The 15,632-nt window shown below is 44.6% G+C and overlaps 1 protein-coding gene across 3 annotated transcripts in view; it reads right to left on the bottom strand.

Annotated features, from left to right (window-relative positions):
- The window catches only part of LOC142049403 (homer protein homolog 1-like), a 126,960-nt gene that overhangs the window by 59,838 nt on the left and 51,490 nt on the right, over positions 1-15,632 (bottom strand). For all 3 annotated transcript variants that reach the window (XM_075077097.1, XM_075077098.1, XM_075077099.1), the window contains exon 4: positions 11,989-12,081. In XM_075077097.1, coding sequence (XP_074933198.1) covers positions 11,989-12,081 — 93 coding nt within the window. The remainder of the gene's footprint in view (positions 1-11,988; positions 12,082-15,632) is intronic.

The raw sequence follows: 15,632 nt of genomic DNA, 5'->3' as shown, positions 1-15,632 counted from the left end.
AATATAAATTAAGAGAAAGCTTTAACCCTGGGCAACTGCTAGACAAAAGCATCTTGTCTCTGAATGAGTAGTTCAAATTTATGTCCAAACCAAATGAGTCACTCCATTCAACAGTGTCAGATTTAACTTCTGAGTGCAGACTATTCATCATCAGGTCAAAATAGAAGCAGAATAATTGCTTTGCATAGAATATTGTGTAACTAGAGGACTGGCTGAAGCACTGCACTCCTTCTAAAGTACAAGTATATACTAAATTATAACATTGAAATACCTACTTCCATTATCTATGTATTTATTAATGGAAATTATTAGAAGTTTAGAGACAGCCAAAAAAAAAAAAAAAAAAAAAAAAGACTGCCTTATCTATCGTAACAGTCCTTCAGGGCTGGAGAGATGGTGTGTGTGGTGTTGCATATTGAATTCAGTCCTTGTTCCATCACCTCTGCACTTTGCTTGGTTTAATCAAACTTCATTCTCCATGAACTGGAAGATTCCTACTGTGATATCATAGATATGGCATATACCAAACACAGAAGAGATGACATATAATATTATATAGCAATTAACATCATACCATTCACTTTTCACCCAAAATCAAATCCCCTTGAATCACAGAATCATAGAATCATAGAATTTATAAGGTTGGAAAAGACCTCTAGGATCATCAAGTCCAACCGTCAACCCAACAATACCATGACTCCTAAACCATGCCCTCAAGTGCCACGTCTACATGTTTTTTGAACACCTCCAGGGATGGTGACTCCACCACCTCTCTGGGCAGCCTGTTCCAATGCCTGACCACTCTTTCAGTGAATAAATTTTTCCTAATATCCAATCTAAACCTCCCCTGATGCAGCTTGAGGCCATTGCCTCTCCTTCTATTGCTAGTGACTTGGGAGAAGAGACCAACACCCACCTCACTACAACCTCCTCACAGGTAGTTGTAGAGAGAGATAAGGTCTCCCCTCAGCCTCCTCTTCTCCAGACTAAACAACCCCAGTTCCCTCAACCTCTCCTCATAAGACCTGCTCTCCAGACCCTTCACCAGCTTTGTTGCCCTTCTCTGGACACACTCCAGCAACTCAATGTCCTTCTTGTAGTGAGGGGCCCAAAACTGAACACAATATTCGAGGTGTGGCCTCACCAGTGCCGAGTACAGGGGCACGATCACTTCCCTAGTCCTGCTGGCCACACTATTCCTGATACAAGCCAGGATGCTGCTGGCCGCCTTGGCCACCTGGGCTGCCAGGCAGTTTTCCAGCCACTCTTCCCCAAGCCTGTAGTGTTGCATGGGGTTGTTGTGACCAAAGTGCAGGACCCAGCACCTGGCCTTGTTAAACCTCATACAACTGACCTTGGCCCATCAGTCCAGCCTGTCCAGGTCCCTCTACAGAGCCTTCCTACACTTGAGCAAATCAACACTCCCACCCAATTTGGTGTGGTCTGCAAATTTACTAAGGGTGCACTCGATCACCTCATCCAGATCATTGATATTTGTGCTGGTTTTGGCTGAGAAGGGGTTAATTCTCTTCACTGTAGTGCCTGTAGTAGTCAGGAACCTTTCCAGCTTCCCATACTCTGCAATGTGGGCAGGAGGCTAGGAGGGGCAGGGCCACGGCCGGGGCAGCTGACCCCAACTGGCCAATGGGACATTCATGCCATACCATGTGACACCATGACCAGTATACTAACAGGGGCAGTTGGCACGAGGGGGGGTATTTGTGGCTCGGGGACTGGCAGCATTGGGTCAGCAGGTGGTGAGCAGCTGCGTCACGTGCGGTTTGTTTTGGTGGTTCATTCCCCCTTCCCCCCAACCCCGCCCCGGGTTTCGTGCCTCTCATTGTTTTCCTTTCCATTGCATTTTTGTTGTTGTTGTTTTATTTTAATTATTAAACTCTTCTTATCTGAACCCACGAGCTTTACCCTTCTGATTCTCTCCCCCGTCCCACCGGTAGGGGAGTGAGCGAGCGACTGTGTGGGGCTGAGTTGCCAGCTAAACCACAACAATATTAAAGACTGGCCCCAGTACTGATCCCTGGGGAACCCCGCTTGTGACCAGCTGCCAACTGGATTTAGCTCCATTCACCACAACTCTCTGGGCTCGACCATCCAGCCAGTTTTTTACCCAGCAAAGAGGACACCTGTCTAAGCCATGAGCCGCCAGCTTCTCTAGGAGGATACTGTGGGAGACAGTATCAAAGGCTTTACTAAAGTCCAGGTAGACAACATCCACAGCCTTTCCCTCATCCAGTATGCAGTTCACACTGTCATAGACGGAGCTCAGGTTGGTGAAGCAGGACCTGCCTGTCATGAAGCCATGCTGACGGGGCCTGATCCCCTGGTTGTCCTGCACTTGCCTGGTGAGATCGCTCAAGAGGAACCGCTCCATAACCTTCCCTGGTACCGAGGTCAGGCTGACAGGCAAGTAGTTCCCCAGATCCTCCTTCCGGCCCATCTTGTAGATGGGCATCACATCGGCAAGCCTCCAGTCATCTGGAACCTCCCCTGTTAACCAGGACTGCTGGTAAATGATGGAGAGTGGCTTGGTGAGCTCCTCTGCCAGCTGTCTCAGTACTCTTGGGTGGATCCCATCCGGCCTCATAGACTTGTGAGTGTCCAGGTGGTGCAGCAGGTCGTAAACTGCTTCCTCCTGGATTATGGGGGGTTTATTCTGCTCCCTGTCCCTGCCTTCCAGCTCCAGGGGCTGAATACCCTGGGGATAACTGGTCTGACTGTTAAAGATTGAGGCAAAGGCGGTATTTACTGCCTCATCCTCAGTAGCAACATTCCCCTCCACGTTCAATAGAGGGTAGAGATTCTCCTTGGTTCTCTATTTGCTGTTAATGTATTTGTAAAAACGTTTTTTGTTATCCCTTACAGCAGTAGCCAGGTTGAGCTCTACCTGGGCTTTTGCTTGCCTAATTTTCTTTCTGCAAGACCTAACAAGACCTCTGTATTCTTCTTGAGTTGCCTGCCCCTTCTTCCAAAAGTGGTAAATTCTCTTTTTCTCCTGAGTGCCAGCAAAAGCTCCCTGTTCAGCCAGGCCTGTTGTCTTTCCCACCGGTTCGTCTTGCAGCACTTTGGGACAGCCTGCTCCTGCACTTGCAAGACTTCCTTCTTGAAGAAAGCCCAGCCTTCCTGGACTCCTTTGCCCTTCAAGGACTTCCTCCCAAGGGACTCTTCCAAACAGGCCAAAGTCTGCCCTCCGGAAGTCCATGGTAGTGGTTCTGCGGACCCCTCTTATTGCGCCAAGAATCAAGAACTCAATCATATCATGGTCGCTAAGCCCAAGATGGCCTCCGACCACCACATCTCCCACCAGTCCTTCTTTGTTTGTGAAGAGCAGGTCAATTGAGGCACCTCTCCTGGTAGGTTCACTTACCAGCTGTGTCAGGAAGTTATCTTCCACACACTCCAGGAACCTCCTAGACTGTTTCTTCTCTGCTGTGTTGTATTTCCAGCAGACGTCTGGTAAATTGAAGTCCCCCACTAGAACAAGGGGAACTGATTGTGATACTTCCTCCAGCTGCTTGTAGAACACTTCATCTACCTCTTCCTCCTGATTGGGTGGTCTATAACAAACCCCCAGCAGGATATCTGCCTTGTTGGCCTTCCCCCTCATCCTTACCCATAAGCACTCAACCTTATCATCAAAGTCACTAAGCTCTACGCAATCGAAGCACTCCCTAACATACAGAGCCACCCCACCACCTCTCCTTCCTTGCCTATCCCTTCTGAAGAGCTTATAGCTATCCATTGCAGCACTCCAGTCATAAGAGTCATCCCACCATGTCTCTGTGATGGCAACTAAGTCATAGCTATCCTGCTGCAGAATGGCTTCCAGCGCCTTCTGTTTGTTGTCCATGCTGCGTGCATTGGTGTAGATGCACTTGAGGTGGGCTATCGGTTTCACCCCCAACCCTGGCACACCACCCCTAGGCTCCTCTCTGGTGGGCCTGGCTACATCCCCTTCCCCCTTGGAACCTAGCTTAAAGCCCTCTCAATGAGCCCCGCCAACTCATGTGCAAGAATCCTTTTCCCCCTTTGAGATAGGTGAACTCCATCTGCCACCAGCAGGCCCGGTGCCATGTAAACCTCCCCATGATCAAAAAAAACAAAATTCCACCAATGGCACCAGCCTCTGAGTCACATGTTAATCAGATGAGTTTTCCTGTTCCTTTCAGTATTCTTCTTCCTTGCCACTGACGGGACTGAGGAAAACACTACCTTCGCTCCCAGTCCTTCAACCAGTCGCCCCAGTGCCCTGAAGTCCCTTTTGATCACTCTTGGGCTTCTCTCTGCCACCTCATCACTGCCCACCTGCACAACCAATAGTGGGTAATAATCAGAGGGCCTTACCAGACTATGGAGTTTCCTAGTAACATCTCTGACCCATGCCCCAGGGAGGTAGCAGAGTTCCCTGTGGGATGGGTCTGGTCAGCATACTGGGGCCTCTGTTCCCCTACAATTACCCTCCTTTTCTTAACAGAGGCGGTCATAATGCATGGGGCTGACCGACTCTCCCTAGGCAACCCCCTGGACGGACCTTCACCTGCATTCTCAGTTGCCTGGCCCTCCAGTTCCAGAGTCCCATATCTGTTGTGTAGGGGAAGCTGGGAAGGTGAGGGAGGCCAGGAGGGGATTCGCCTGCCACCCCAAGCAGGGAACTGTTCCTATTCCCCTCCATTTCTTACATTCCCTCCTTCTGCTTGGTGGCAAGAGGGTAGGGGATCCTCTGCCTCTTGTGGAGCCTCCATCTGCTTCCTTGGCCCCAGGGATGGTAGGGTGCGGCTCCACCAATTTATCTCCCTCTCACACTCCCTGATGCTCCTTAACCTTTCTGCTTCCTCCTTCAGCTCTGCCACCAGGCTGAGTAGATCATCCACCTGGTCACACGGCAAGCAGCTGTTATCTCTGCTGCCCTCTGACGCGAATGCCAGGCTCAGACACTCCCTGCAGCCGGAGACCTGGACAGCTGCGTGTCTGTTCAGGGCCTCCATCTTGGTCACCACATTCCTTCTGGCGAAGGTTCTCAGGTGAGTGGAAACTGTAGCTAAGTCCTCTCCTGGGGGGCAATGACCACTATGTGAGTTACCCTTTAGAGCCTTTAGAGCCAGGAAAGGGACCACGCCCTGCCCGCACACCCTGCCTACATGAACTGCCATGTAAAATGCCGTGCCACACCCTTCTGAGGTGCCATGCCCTATTCCCCCTCCCTGTTTGCTGGGCTCCTGGTCGCTCCCACTCCCTGGGGCCTGCTTTTGCACATGAGAGTGTTTTGCCACCTTTGCTCTTGTCTCTGCCCACGCTGAGTCTGAGCTGCCTCACATCAGGAGCTCACTCCTTCCTGCTCTGGGCGGGGGCTGGGCTACCCTCTCTCTCCTTGCGCTTTTGCATTCACGCTTTTGCCGCGATTTTGCCACTTTAGGAAGGATCCTTTGTCACAACTGTCTGCTCTGAAACCTATCGTCTCGGTGGCTTGAAGTACACACCGGAATTTTCCATCCCCCTGCATCACCCACCAAGTGCACCCAGGTCCTCAAGCAAAACCAATTACATAAATGGGTTTGCCTTTGCCCAAGACAGGAATAATCCAGACTGTTTTACCCAGCATATTTTTCATGTGCACTGCAGGGACTTTATCCCTTTCCACACTACATAAGAGTTCTGACTGGGCAGGGCAAGCTCGACTGGCAGATTCCCTCGTGTTGACTAACCAGGTGGCTTTTGCTAAATATGAAGCCCAGTGTTTAAATGTTCCACCAACCATTGCTCTCAATTTAGTCTTTAATAGTCCATTGTATCTTTCAATTTTCCCAGAGGCTGGTGCATGATAGGGGATGCGATACACCCACTCAATGCTGTGCTCTTTAACCCAGGTGTCTATGAGGTTATTTCGGAAATGAGTCCCGTTGTCTGACTCAATTCTCTCTGGGGTGCCATGTCGCCACAGGACTTGCTTTTCCAGACCCAGGATAGTGTTCCGGGCAGTGGTGTGGGACACGTGGGATATGTTTCCAGCCAGCCGGTGGTTGCTTTTACCATTGTGAGCACACGGCACTTGCCTTGGTGGGTTTGTGGGAGTGTGATATAGTCAATTTGCCAGGCCTCCCCATAATTATACTTCAGCCATCGTCCCCCATACCACAGAGGCTTTACCCACTTTGCTTGCTTGATTGCAGCGCACGGTTCACATTCGTGGATAACCTGTGCAATAGCGTCCATGGTCAAGTCCACCCCTTGGTCACGAGCCCATCCCTATGTTGCATCTCTCCCTTGATGGCCTGAGGTGTCATGGGCCCACCGAGCTAGAAATAGTTCACCCTTATGTTGCTAGTCCAGATCCACCTCAGCCACTTCAGTCTTGGCAGCCTGATCTACCTGCTGGTTGTTTCGATGTTCTTCAGTGGCCTGACTCTTGGGGACGTGAGCATCCACATGACGTACTTTCGCAACCAGGTTCTCTACCCGGGCAGCAATATCTTGCCACAATGTGACAGCCCAGATGGGTTTGCCTCTACGCTGCCAGTTGCTCTGCTTCCATTGCTGTAACCAGCCCCACAGGGCATTTGGACCATCCATGAGTTAGTATAGAAATAGAGCACTGGCCACTTTTCCCGTTCAGCAATGTCTAAGGCCAGCTGGATGGCCTTTACCTCTGCAAACTGGCTCGATTCACCTTCTCCTTCAGCAGTTTCTGCTACTTGTTGTGTAGGACTCCATACAGCAGCCTTCCATCTCCGATGCTTTCCCACAAAAAGACAGGACCCATCAGCGAACAGGGCATACTGCTTCTAATTTTCTGACAGTTTGTTATACAGTGGGGCTTCTTCAGCATGTGTCACCTCCTCCTCTGGTGATAATCCAAAATCTTTGCCTTTTGGCCAGTCCATAATCACTTCCAAGATTCCTGGGCGACTGGGGTTTCCTATTCAAGCCCATTGGGTGATCAGTTTCATAATTGTAATTTTCTTAACCATGTCCATTGGGATCTGATAACGTCAGTCTTGCCATTTTATTCCTAAGAACTGGATCACTTGTGGGGGTCCCTTGACATTACTGTGTTTTATGACAAAACCAGCCTTCAGAAGGATTTGGACTATTTTCTTTCCTTTCTCAAAAACTTCTTCCACTGTGTTACCCCACACAATGATGTCATCAATGTATTGAAGGTGTTCTGGAGCTTCTCCCTGTTCCAGTACAGTCTGAGTCAGTCCATGGCAAATGGTAGGACTGTGTTTCCACCCCTGGGGCAGTCGATTCCAGGTGTACTGGATGCCCCTCCATGTGAAAGGAAAGTGTGGCCTGCACTCTGCTGCCAGAGGGATGGAGAAGAATGCATTGGCAATATCAGTTGTGGCATACCACTTGGCTGCCTTTGACTCCAGTTCGTATTGAAGTTCTAGCATGTCTGGCAAAGCAGCACTCAACAGTTGAGTGACTTTGTTCAGGCCATGGTAGTCTACTGTTAATATCAACTCTCCATTAGAGTTTCCATCAGGTTCTCTCTGATGTCCTTTGCCTTGAAATGCAAGTTTCGGCTACCATTGCATCGTGGTTTAGCCCCAGTCAGCAGCTAAGCACTACACAGCCAATCACTCACTCCCCCCACAGTGGGCTGGGGGAGAGAACTGGAAGAGCCAAAGTACAAAAAGTCATGGGCAGAGATAAGTCTTCTGTTACTCTCCCCATGAGACTTCCACACTGGCCACATGGGACTGTTAAAGGGTGAGTGGGTCTTACTGATGACTCCTTGGCTCCTCGGCTCCTCAGTTGGTGAATGAGGTCATGGATGGGAATCAGGGAGTCTCAGTTGGTGCAATATTGCTGATGATGCACTGTTGTCGTGGCGATCGGCACCTGTTGTTCTTTGACCTTCAGCAACCCCACAACAGAAGGGTCCTTCGAGAGACCAGGCAAGGTAGACAGCTGCTTAATTTCCTCCGTCTCCAAGGCAGCCCACTTGTACCCTTTTGGGTCCTTGAAATACCCTCTCCTGAGGTAGTCTATGCCAAGGATGCATGGAGCCTCTGGGCCAGTCACAATGGGGTGCTTTTGCCACTCATTCCTGGTCAGGCTCACCTCGGCCTCCAATACAGTTAGCTCTTGGGATCCCCCTGTCACTCCAGCAATACTGATGGGTTCTGCCCCTATATAGTTTGATGGCATTAGGGTGCACTGTGCACTAGTGTCCACTAAAGATTTATACTCCTGTGGGTCGGATGTGCCAGGCCATTGGATCCACACAGTCCAGTAAACCTGGTTCTCCCTTTCCTCCACCTGGCTGGAGGCAGGGCCGCTGTAGTCCTGATCATATTATTTGCTACTCACTTCCTGTAAATGTGAATCAGGAGTCCCTCTATTACACTTAGAAATAAAATCAGCGCTTCTGCTCCTGTCTCTGGGGAATTGATTACTGGAAACTGGGGCAGCAGTTTTCCTGGAAGAGCCTCCCTGAGTGACTGTTTTTCCTTGCAGCTCACGTACCCGTGCCTCTAGGGTCAAGGTAGGCTTGCCATCCCACCTCATCATGTCCTCTCTGTGGTCACACAGGTAGAACCACAGGGTGGCCCGTTGTGTTTATCTTCTTTCCTGAACAGAAGGTTGCTTACTCCTAACGGCTGAGATAATGGTCTGTACTTGTGGGGAGTAGGACAGATCGTCTTTGAGTTGCTGGACCTCTCAGGACAGTTTCTCCACAGCCGAGATGAGGGAGGAAAAGGTATTTGCTTCATAATCCCAGAGTTTATCAATCTCATCCCGCACCATGGGTACCTCTTCAACTTTCCAGGACATTACTGCCAATGAATTTACATGCGACGATGGTGCGCTCCGTACAAACATCTGCCACATGGGTCGCATGCACTGGGCTTCTTCTGAATCTTTGGGTGACTGTTCATTATCCAGGTCACCATAAATCACCTCAAGCATGGCTAATTCCCTCGGGTATTGTATACCTTTCTCCATGGTCATCCATTTTCCTGGGTGATATATAACATCTCCCTTGAAGGGATATCTTTCCTTCACATCAGACAGGAGTCGCCTAAATAGGTTGAGGGCTTGTGTCCCTTTTCCAATTGCTCTGTCAACATCCCCTTCCCCAGAAAGGGAAAGTTGTTTGGCTTCTTTTCCCTCTAATTCCAGGCTACTGGCCCCATTATCCCAGCATCGGAGCAGCCAGGTGACAATGTGCTCACCTGAACGACAGCCGAAATCTTCTTGCATATCTTGCAACTCACTCAAGTTCAAGGATCGGGCATTTGCTGTCTGTCTCATTTGTGAGTTCTTCCTCTTCCTCCTCCTCTCTTCATGATGGCCCTGCTCTTCCATCATCTCTTTCTAAATGAGTTGTCTTCCTCTTCCAAGATTTCTTCTTGTGTATTCAGCTGCAGTGCCTGTCATGGGGGTTTGAGTGGCCGCAGTGTTTGTTGCTTTCCTTGTCTTTGTCTTTTTAGATCCAGAGGCCTTCTCTTCCCCTTGAGGGTACTGAATAGTGTTAAACAGGGCTCGATAGGCATGGGCCAGGCCCCAGCACATTGCAGTGATTTGTATCTCTCTGGAATTGCCTGGGTGACAACATACTTCCTCCAAATATTCTACTAATCTTTCAGGATTCTGCACTTGTTCAGGGGTGAAGTCCCACAACACTGGGGGTGCCCACTGTCTTAGGCATTTGCCCATACTATCTCACATACCCTGCCACACAGCTATCAAGCCTTGGGGCAGATGTCTGGATGATATTCTTAAATTGCATACTAGCCTTAGACAAAACCGAAACAACACGCCCAAGAAATACAAAAAAGTATATCTTACCTACCCAAGGATGTTCAAGATGCTGAAAAGTTGTTGTAATGAAGGAGGAAACATCATAGAAGAAGGTAGCTAAGGTGCCATTCTGTATTTCCTCTATAAAAAAAAACTCTCATAGGAGGAGGTATAATTGCTAACTGTCTCCATGGAGTGGTACCCGAAGTATAGTAACAGCTTCCATGCAAGACCCAAATAACCAAGAAAGGTCAAGGCCAGTGTTTTAATAACAAATCTCCCAGGCAAAAAATCTCTAATCATTGCAGAGCACAACAAACTACAAAAACATGTACATGTACATCAAAACCAGCATGGTATAGATTGGATAAACTAATATTGAGAACAGATGAATCAATGCTGTGACCAGCAACTGTTATTATCTCAAACCCTTCGTGCCCTACATTGGGTGCCAAAAAGGATTGTCGTGGTTCATTCCCAGTCCGCAACTAAACACCACACAGCCGCTTGCTCAGTCCCTGCACCCCTGTGGGATGGGGTAGAGAATTGGAAGAGCAAAAGTAAGAAAACTCGCATGGGTTGAGATAAGAACAGTTTAACAGTTAAAATAAAACATTAATGGTAATAGTAATAATAACAATGCTAATATATTGAAAATAATGGGAGAGAGGGAGAGGGAGAGAGGTGGAGACAGAGAGGTGAAACCTTGGGGCGGGGGACGGGAGAAATCAAACAACAAGTGATAAAACCGCTCACCACCCACCGACCAACACCGCTGGTCCCCAAGCCGCGATAGCTGCTTCCCCCCAGCCACCCGCCCCTAGTTAATATACTGAGCATGACATCATATGATATGGAACATCCCTTTGGCCAGTTTGGATCAGCTATCTTAGCTGTGCTCCCTCCCCTCCCAGCTTCTTCTGCACCTGGCAGAGCATGGGAAGCTAGAGAAGTCCTTGACTAGTATAAGAACTACTTAGTAACAACTAAAACATCAGTGTATCAACATTATTCTCATACTAAATCCAAAGCACAGCACTATGCCAGCTGCAGTGAAGAAAATTAACTCTATCCCAGCTAAAACCATGACACCCTTTAATAGCAAAAGCCAACCTAGCACTTGGGCAAAATGCCTACTGGGAAAACAATGTGTGGTTAGTTCATTGTGTATTCTTGTGGTTTCCACTGACTTCTCTTGGAAGGACACCAGATGCAGCTTTCTAGTGGCACTAAACCTATTCATACAGCATGTTGCAAACTGCCTGCCATCCTCGTTCCATCAAAGATCAGGAGCATATTGCAGTGCAAAGCACTCAACAGATGCACTGATTCAATGAATGAAGATGCACTCTCCAGAAAAACAAACAAACAAGCAAACAAAAAACCTCATCTGCATTAATCCTACTCAGCTCTGGAATGCCTGCTGTAGTTTTAAATCTGCTTCATCCTCCAAGAGAAGGAATTAGTTTCATCTTCACTATTGCTTAAAATAAAGAGCTATACACACAGCCAGAATCACTGGAGGGGAGGGGCATAAAGTCTTCATGCAATTTCTCTTTTCAAAGCAAATTCAAAGTATCCATTTTCAAGTAAATTAATTTTAGGCATGACTAATGTAAATATAACTATATTAATTTATCCTGCTGTTAGGCCTATATTATCCCAGTTCATGTTTTGAGATGTCTTTTATAAACTCTTCTTTTACAACATGGCTAACTAAAATAAAACTCCAGAACCCACATGTGAATCTGTCATCTTCCTTTAACACATTTCACAAGTGAATACTACAACAGGAAGAAAAAAGTAAAAATAGTTTGCTCTTTTAACTTCAATTTTTGTTGTAATGATTATTATATAAAGTCCTTTACAGTGCATCACCTGAAGTTTCATAGATTCAAGAAGAAAAAAAACACAAAAGGTCTTTACTACAGATTTACTTACATAACTGCTAACCATCTTTACTCACAACATATTTTCTGAGGAAAGCTCAAAGAAAGGGATGGGAATAAACAAAAGGCCAATTTTATATTAAATCAAGCCCCTTTGAGATATATATCAAAAGCATTCTTAGACTTCTTGACCATTCTTGACACTTCTAGCTGACTGCTGAGAGGATTCAGGGAAACTGTGAAGTACCCTGTTCATTTTTAATACATGTGTGTATAAGATATGGTAAGTAGCAGACTATGAAATACTAGGCTTTAATCAGGCAATAAGACTCACTTGAGAGGGTGTACTTGTTAGCTCCATCTTTTCTTGGGATTTTTCCTTTGCTAGTCGTGCAGCTTCTTTGAATTCCTGAAATTTTTCTGCAAACTGAAGGTACATATGTTTTAAAAAAAAAAAAAAGAAAAAGAGAAAGAGTAGGCGTGAAGTAGTTATATTACATGCAGAACAGAATGCTGTACTTAACATTTTACAAAGTCAAGTTCTGTCAGTAGAATTTTTTTATTTTTCTCCTTATTAGGTATTCATTTAAGAGAGTTACACAGTGACATTACCTTTCAGACATACTGTAATTTGTTTATATGACAGGAAAATTATGATGCAACAAAGCTTGATTTGTTGCTGATAGTGTTAAAAAAACCACCTCATATATGGCTAATAATAGTGATAAGCTGCCTTGCACATCTGCTTTCAGATTCAGGTTTTACTGTCTTCCTGACAACGAATGATCTGGTTCTGAAGCCTACTGTGGTCACTATTAGCCTAGAGCCTTTGATGGGCTTCATTCTTTCATGAATGAAACAATACTAATTTCTTCCCAAATTTTAACAGCATTTATAATTTCAGTAGCTAATTAAGAAAGCAGCAGTGAGAATTTTGAGTCAAGTTCATTTCTTGATTGTTCATTGACATCAATCAAGTTAAAGAACAAATTCATTGAACTAAACATTCACATATACTGAACACTAAATTCAAGAATTTCACATGGAACTGCCATATGAAGCTTGATTTCTCTGTTACATGTATCTCTTCCGGATAATAGCTAAAGCAGCAATTTAGAAATACATGTACCCTTAAACTTGATAGATTAAATCAATTTATTAAGAATAGGGCCTAGATTCTCTGGCTAGAGAAAAATTTGGCTTCAGTGTAGTGTTTGGCTTGACACTACACTAATTGCTATAGTAGCCAAAAATTCATTTTTGCTTGCTACTGATTTTATACAGAACATGATCTTATTATGATCAGCTTAAGACTGAAATAATACTGCAAAAACATTGGAAACATCACCAACAGCTTCTAAATCTCTCTGGCAGCAGCATACAAAGAAAATGCTTTGCACTGCATGCATTTAGAAGGGATGAAGGCTACCTTTGTGTGACACAATCTCCTCAGCTATTTTCAATCAGAACTTCATTTGCTATCCAAGATCTAAAAAAAAACTTATTGTCTTTAAACTACTTCTCCTGATAGCTATTAGTATTTGAGGGAGTAAAATTTCCCTCTGCTGGTATCCTATATTTCAGCTGTCAGGTTATTTAAAAGCATACGCTTCCTGAATATAGAAGGAGACAAAATATACTATCCTGAAACTCTAATTCAGCATCAAAAAAAAGTCTCAGAACAGATAATAAAATTGGCAACAGATCATCAGAACTGGATGATAGTCATTTAAGAGTTGTAGATAGACCTCAAAATCTGATGGATAACCTATTATTTAAATCAGCTTTAGGACCAGAGGATTGGTTAGTGAGAAAACATGATGCTGAGGTTTAGAATGGCTGAAGACATACAAGGCAGTAAATATGATCTTCTGTATCACAGTGGTAGAAACTGTAAAAAAAAATATACATAATGAATAGACAGATAAATAGATAACATTCTAAGAAAAAGCCAACAAGGCTAACATATAGGAAGTTTTCACAAATTTACTGGAATTCCTTGAGGCAGTCAGGTGATAGATAATAGCAATTTCTTGATAAAATTCTTAAATAACAAAGATGAGATCTCATGGTATGAAAGGAAGGGTTCTCTGGAGGATTAATAATTTAAGGAAAAGACAGAAAAATCGTGGAGGGAGACTACAAGAAGATCTCACAAGTAGCTGTGATGGTCCTTTTGGCATCTAGCATACTCAGTTATTTGGAATAAATCAGGCCAACTAATTCAAAGGGATAAAACAGATGGGAATCCTGACAAGGAATATTTCTTCCCATACAGTGGGATACTATCAAAAGCACAGATTTATATGCTGGTTGAGAAATTAGCCTCAGTTTTCTCTGAATATGATGGGACATTCTGTTCCTCCTACTACAGCAGGAAGAAGGACTGTGCTAGGAAATCCTGATTCTGTGAAAGGAATATTCTTCAACATAGGAATCATCTTTTAGGTATCACTGACTTCTGCCTGACTCCTGATGGAACAATCTTGAGGTGAATTTGTGGTCTGACATATTGAGAAAAGGTCTAATGAAGATAAACAAATGTTTAATTAATTTTCTTCTATACTGTTTGCGTGTGAAGTTGATTAGAGTGTCTTTATTTTTATACTGGATAGCCTCACTCCACTAATTCTCACAGTCGCAATAATCATTGAGAAAGAGGTTACCGCTGTTTCACTCTACTCTAGTAATCAGTTTAAGAGGACAAAGGCACATGAACCAAAAAGGAATAGTACAAAAGTCAAACACTTGATGTATGCTTTGGAAAACATCTGCCTGTTTAGAGTGACATAGCTAAGCAGAAAATTATCTGAGAATAACCAGTTTATTAGAACACATGACTTTTATTACCTCTGCTCTGGTTATTTGCTTTATTAACCTGTTGATATCAGTCACAGACTAGTCTAAGTTTTTTTGTGGTTGCAGGCTGTCTTTTGCTCCCTAGAACCTGAAATATTTCATTGGGGCCCAGAGACACTACTGCAAAACAAATTACATACAACAGGGCTGTTCACTTAGGGATTTTGATAAATCAAGTACAGAAAAGAAGTTCCAGAACAAATTTTTAAGGCAACTTTTAGAAGCAACCTGTTTCTGAACAAATACATTAATACAGTTTATTTGTTAGCACTATTACTAATATCCAGTAGTACCTTGAGCTCTAAATTAGATTTCATGTCCTACAATGCTAGGTGTACCGAAGAGCACCCTGGTAAACCTGACTACAATGCCAGTGCACAGAAGTGGGAGTTAGCAATCTGAGCAGAGACACAAGACAAGAAAGAGAAGATAGATGTGATTTCTCTGAAGCTACACAGCAGATTCAGGGTTTCTAAGTCAGATTTTCTGATTCCAAGACCAACATATCTACCAATTCCAGTGACTGAATAGACTGTAATCTAAACAAAAGTCTCTTTTCCCTCCATCAAATATGTTTGCTAATTTTACAATAAGACAAAAAGTTTCACCTTTATGAATTTTAGTAGTAACGATCAGCAATTTTAATTCACATGAAAATCACAATTTGATAATTAAGATATAATACAAGGGAAACGGTTTGCTGAAAAAGTCCTGCAGATTCATCACCATAAGCTTCTGAAAATGTCTGTGACTTGGCATTTTTCTCAACAGATCTGTGTATTCTTCATGAATCACAGCAATCTGAGCAACTGCTAATCAAACGTACATCTGAAGACTACCAAAATTTTTTTCTAGACACAGAGGAAACACTACATAGTCTACTCCTTTAAATTCTATCATAAAAAACTGTAACAGAAGAACAACTTTAAAGAAGAGAAACCTAACAAATGAATACCTAGAAGGCATTAACAACATGCACTGTGATAGCTTAAATCTCCCTCCTTTCCTCAATCATTCATAGGCAACAAAGTGTTATAACAATATTGTCTTGTCTTTTTACATTATAAGGATGGATACAGAACATTTTTTGTAAACTATTTTTAAATAACAACAGTAGTG

Source organism: Phalacrocorax aristotelis, chromosome W, assembly GCF_949628215.1.
Source record: "Phalacrocorax aristotelis chromosome W, bGulAri2.1, whole genome shotgun sequence".
Classification (NCBI taxonomy): domain Eukaryota; kingdom Metazoa; phylum Chordata; class Aves; order Suliformes; family Phalacrocoracidae; genus Phalacrocorax; species Phalacrocorax aristotelis.
The sequence above is the reverse complement of the archived record's forward strand: the minus strand, read 5'-3'. Positions and strand labels throughout refer to the sequence as shown.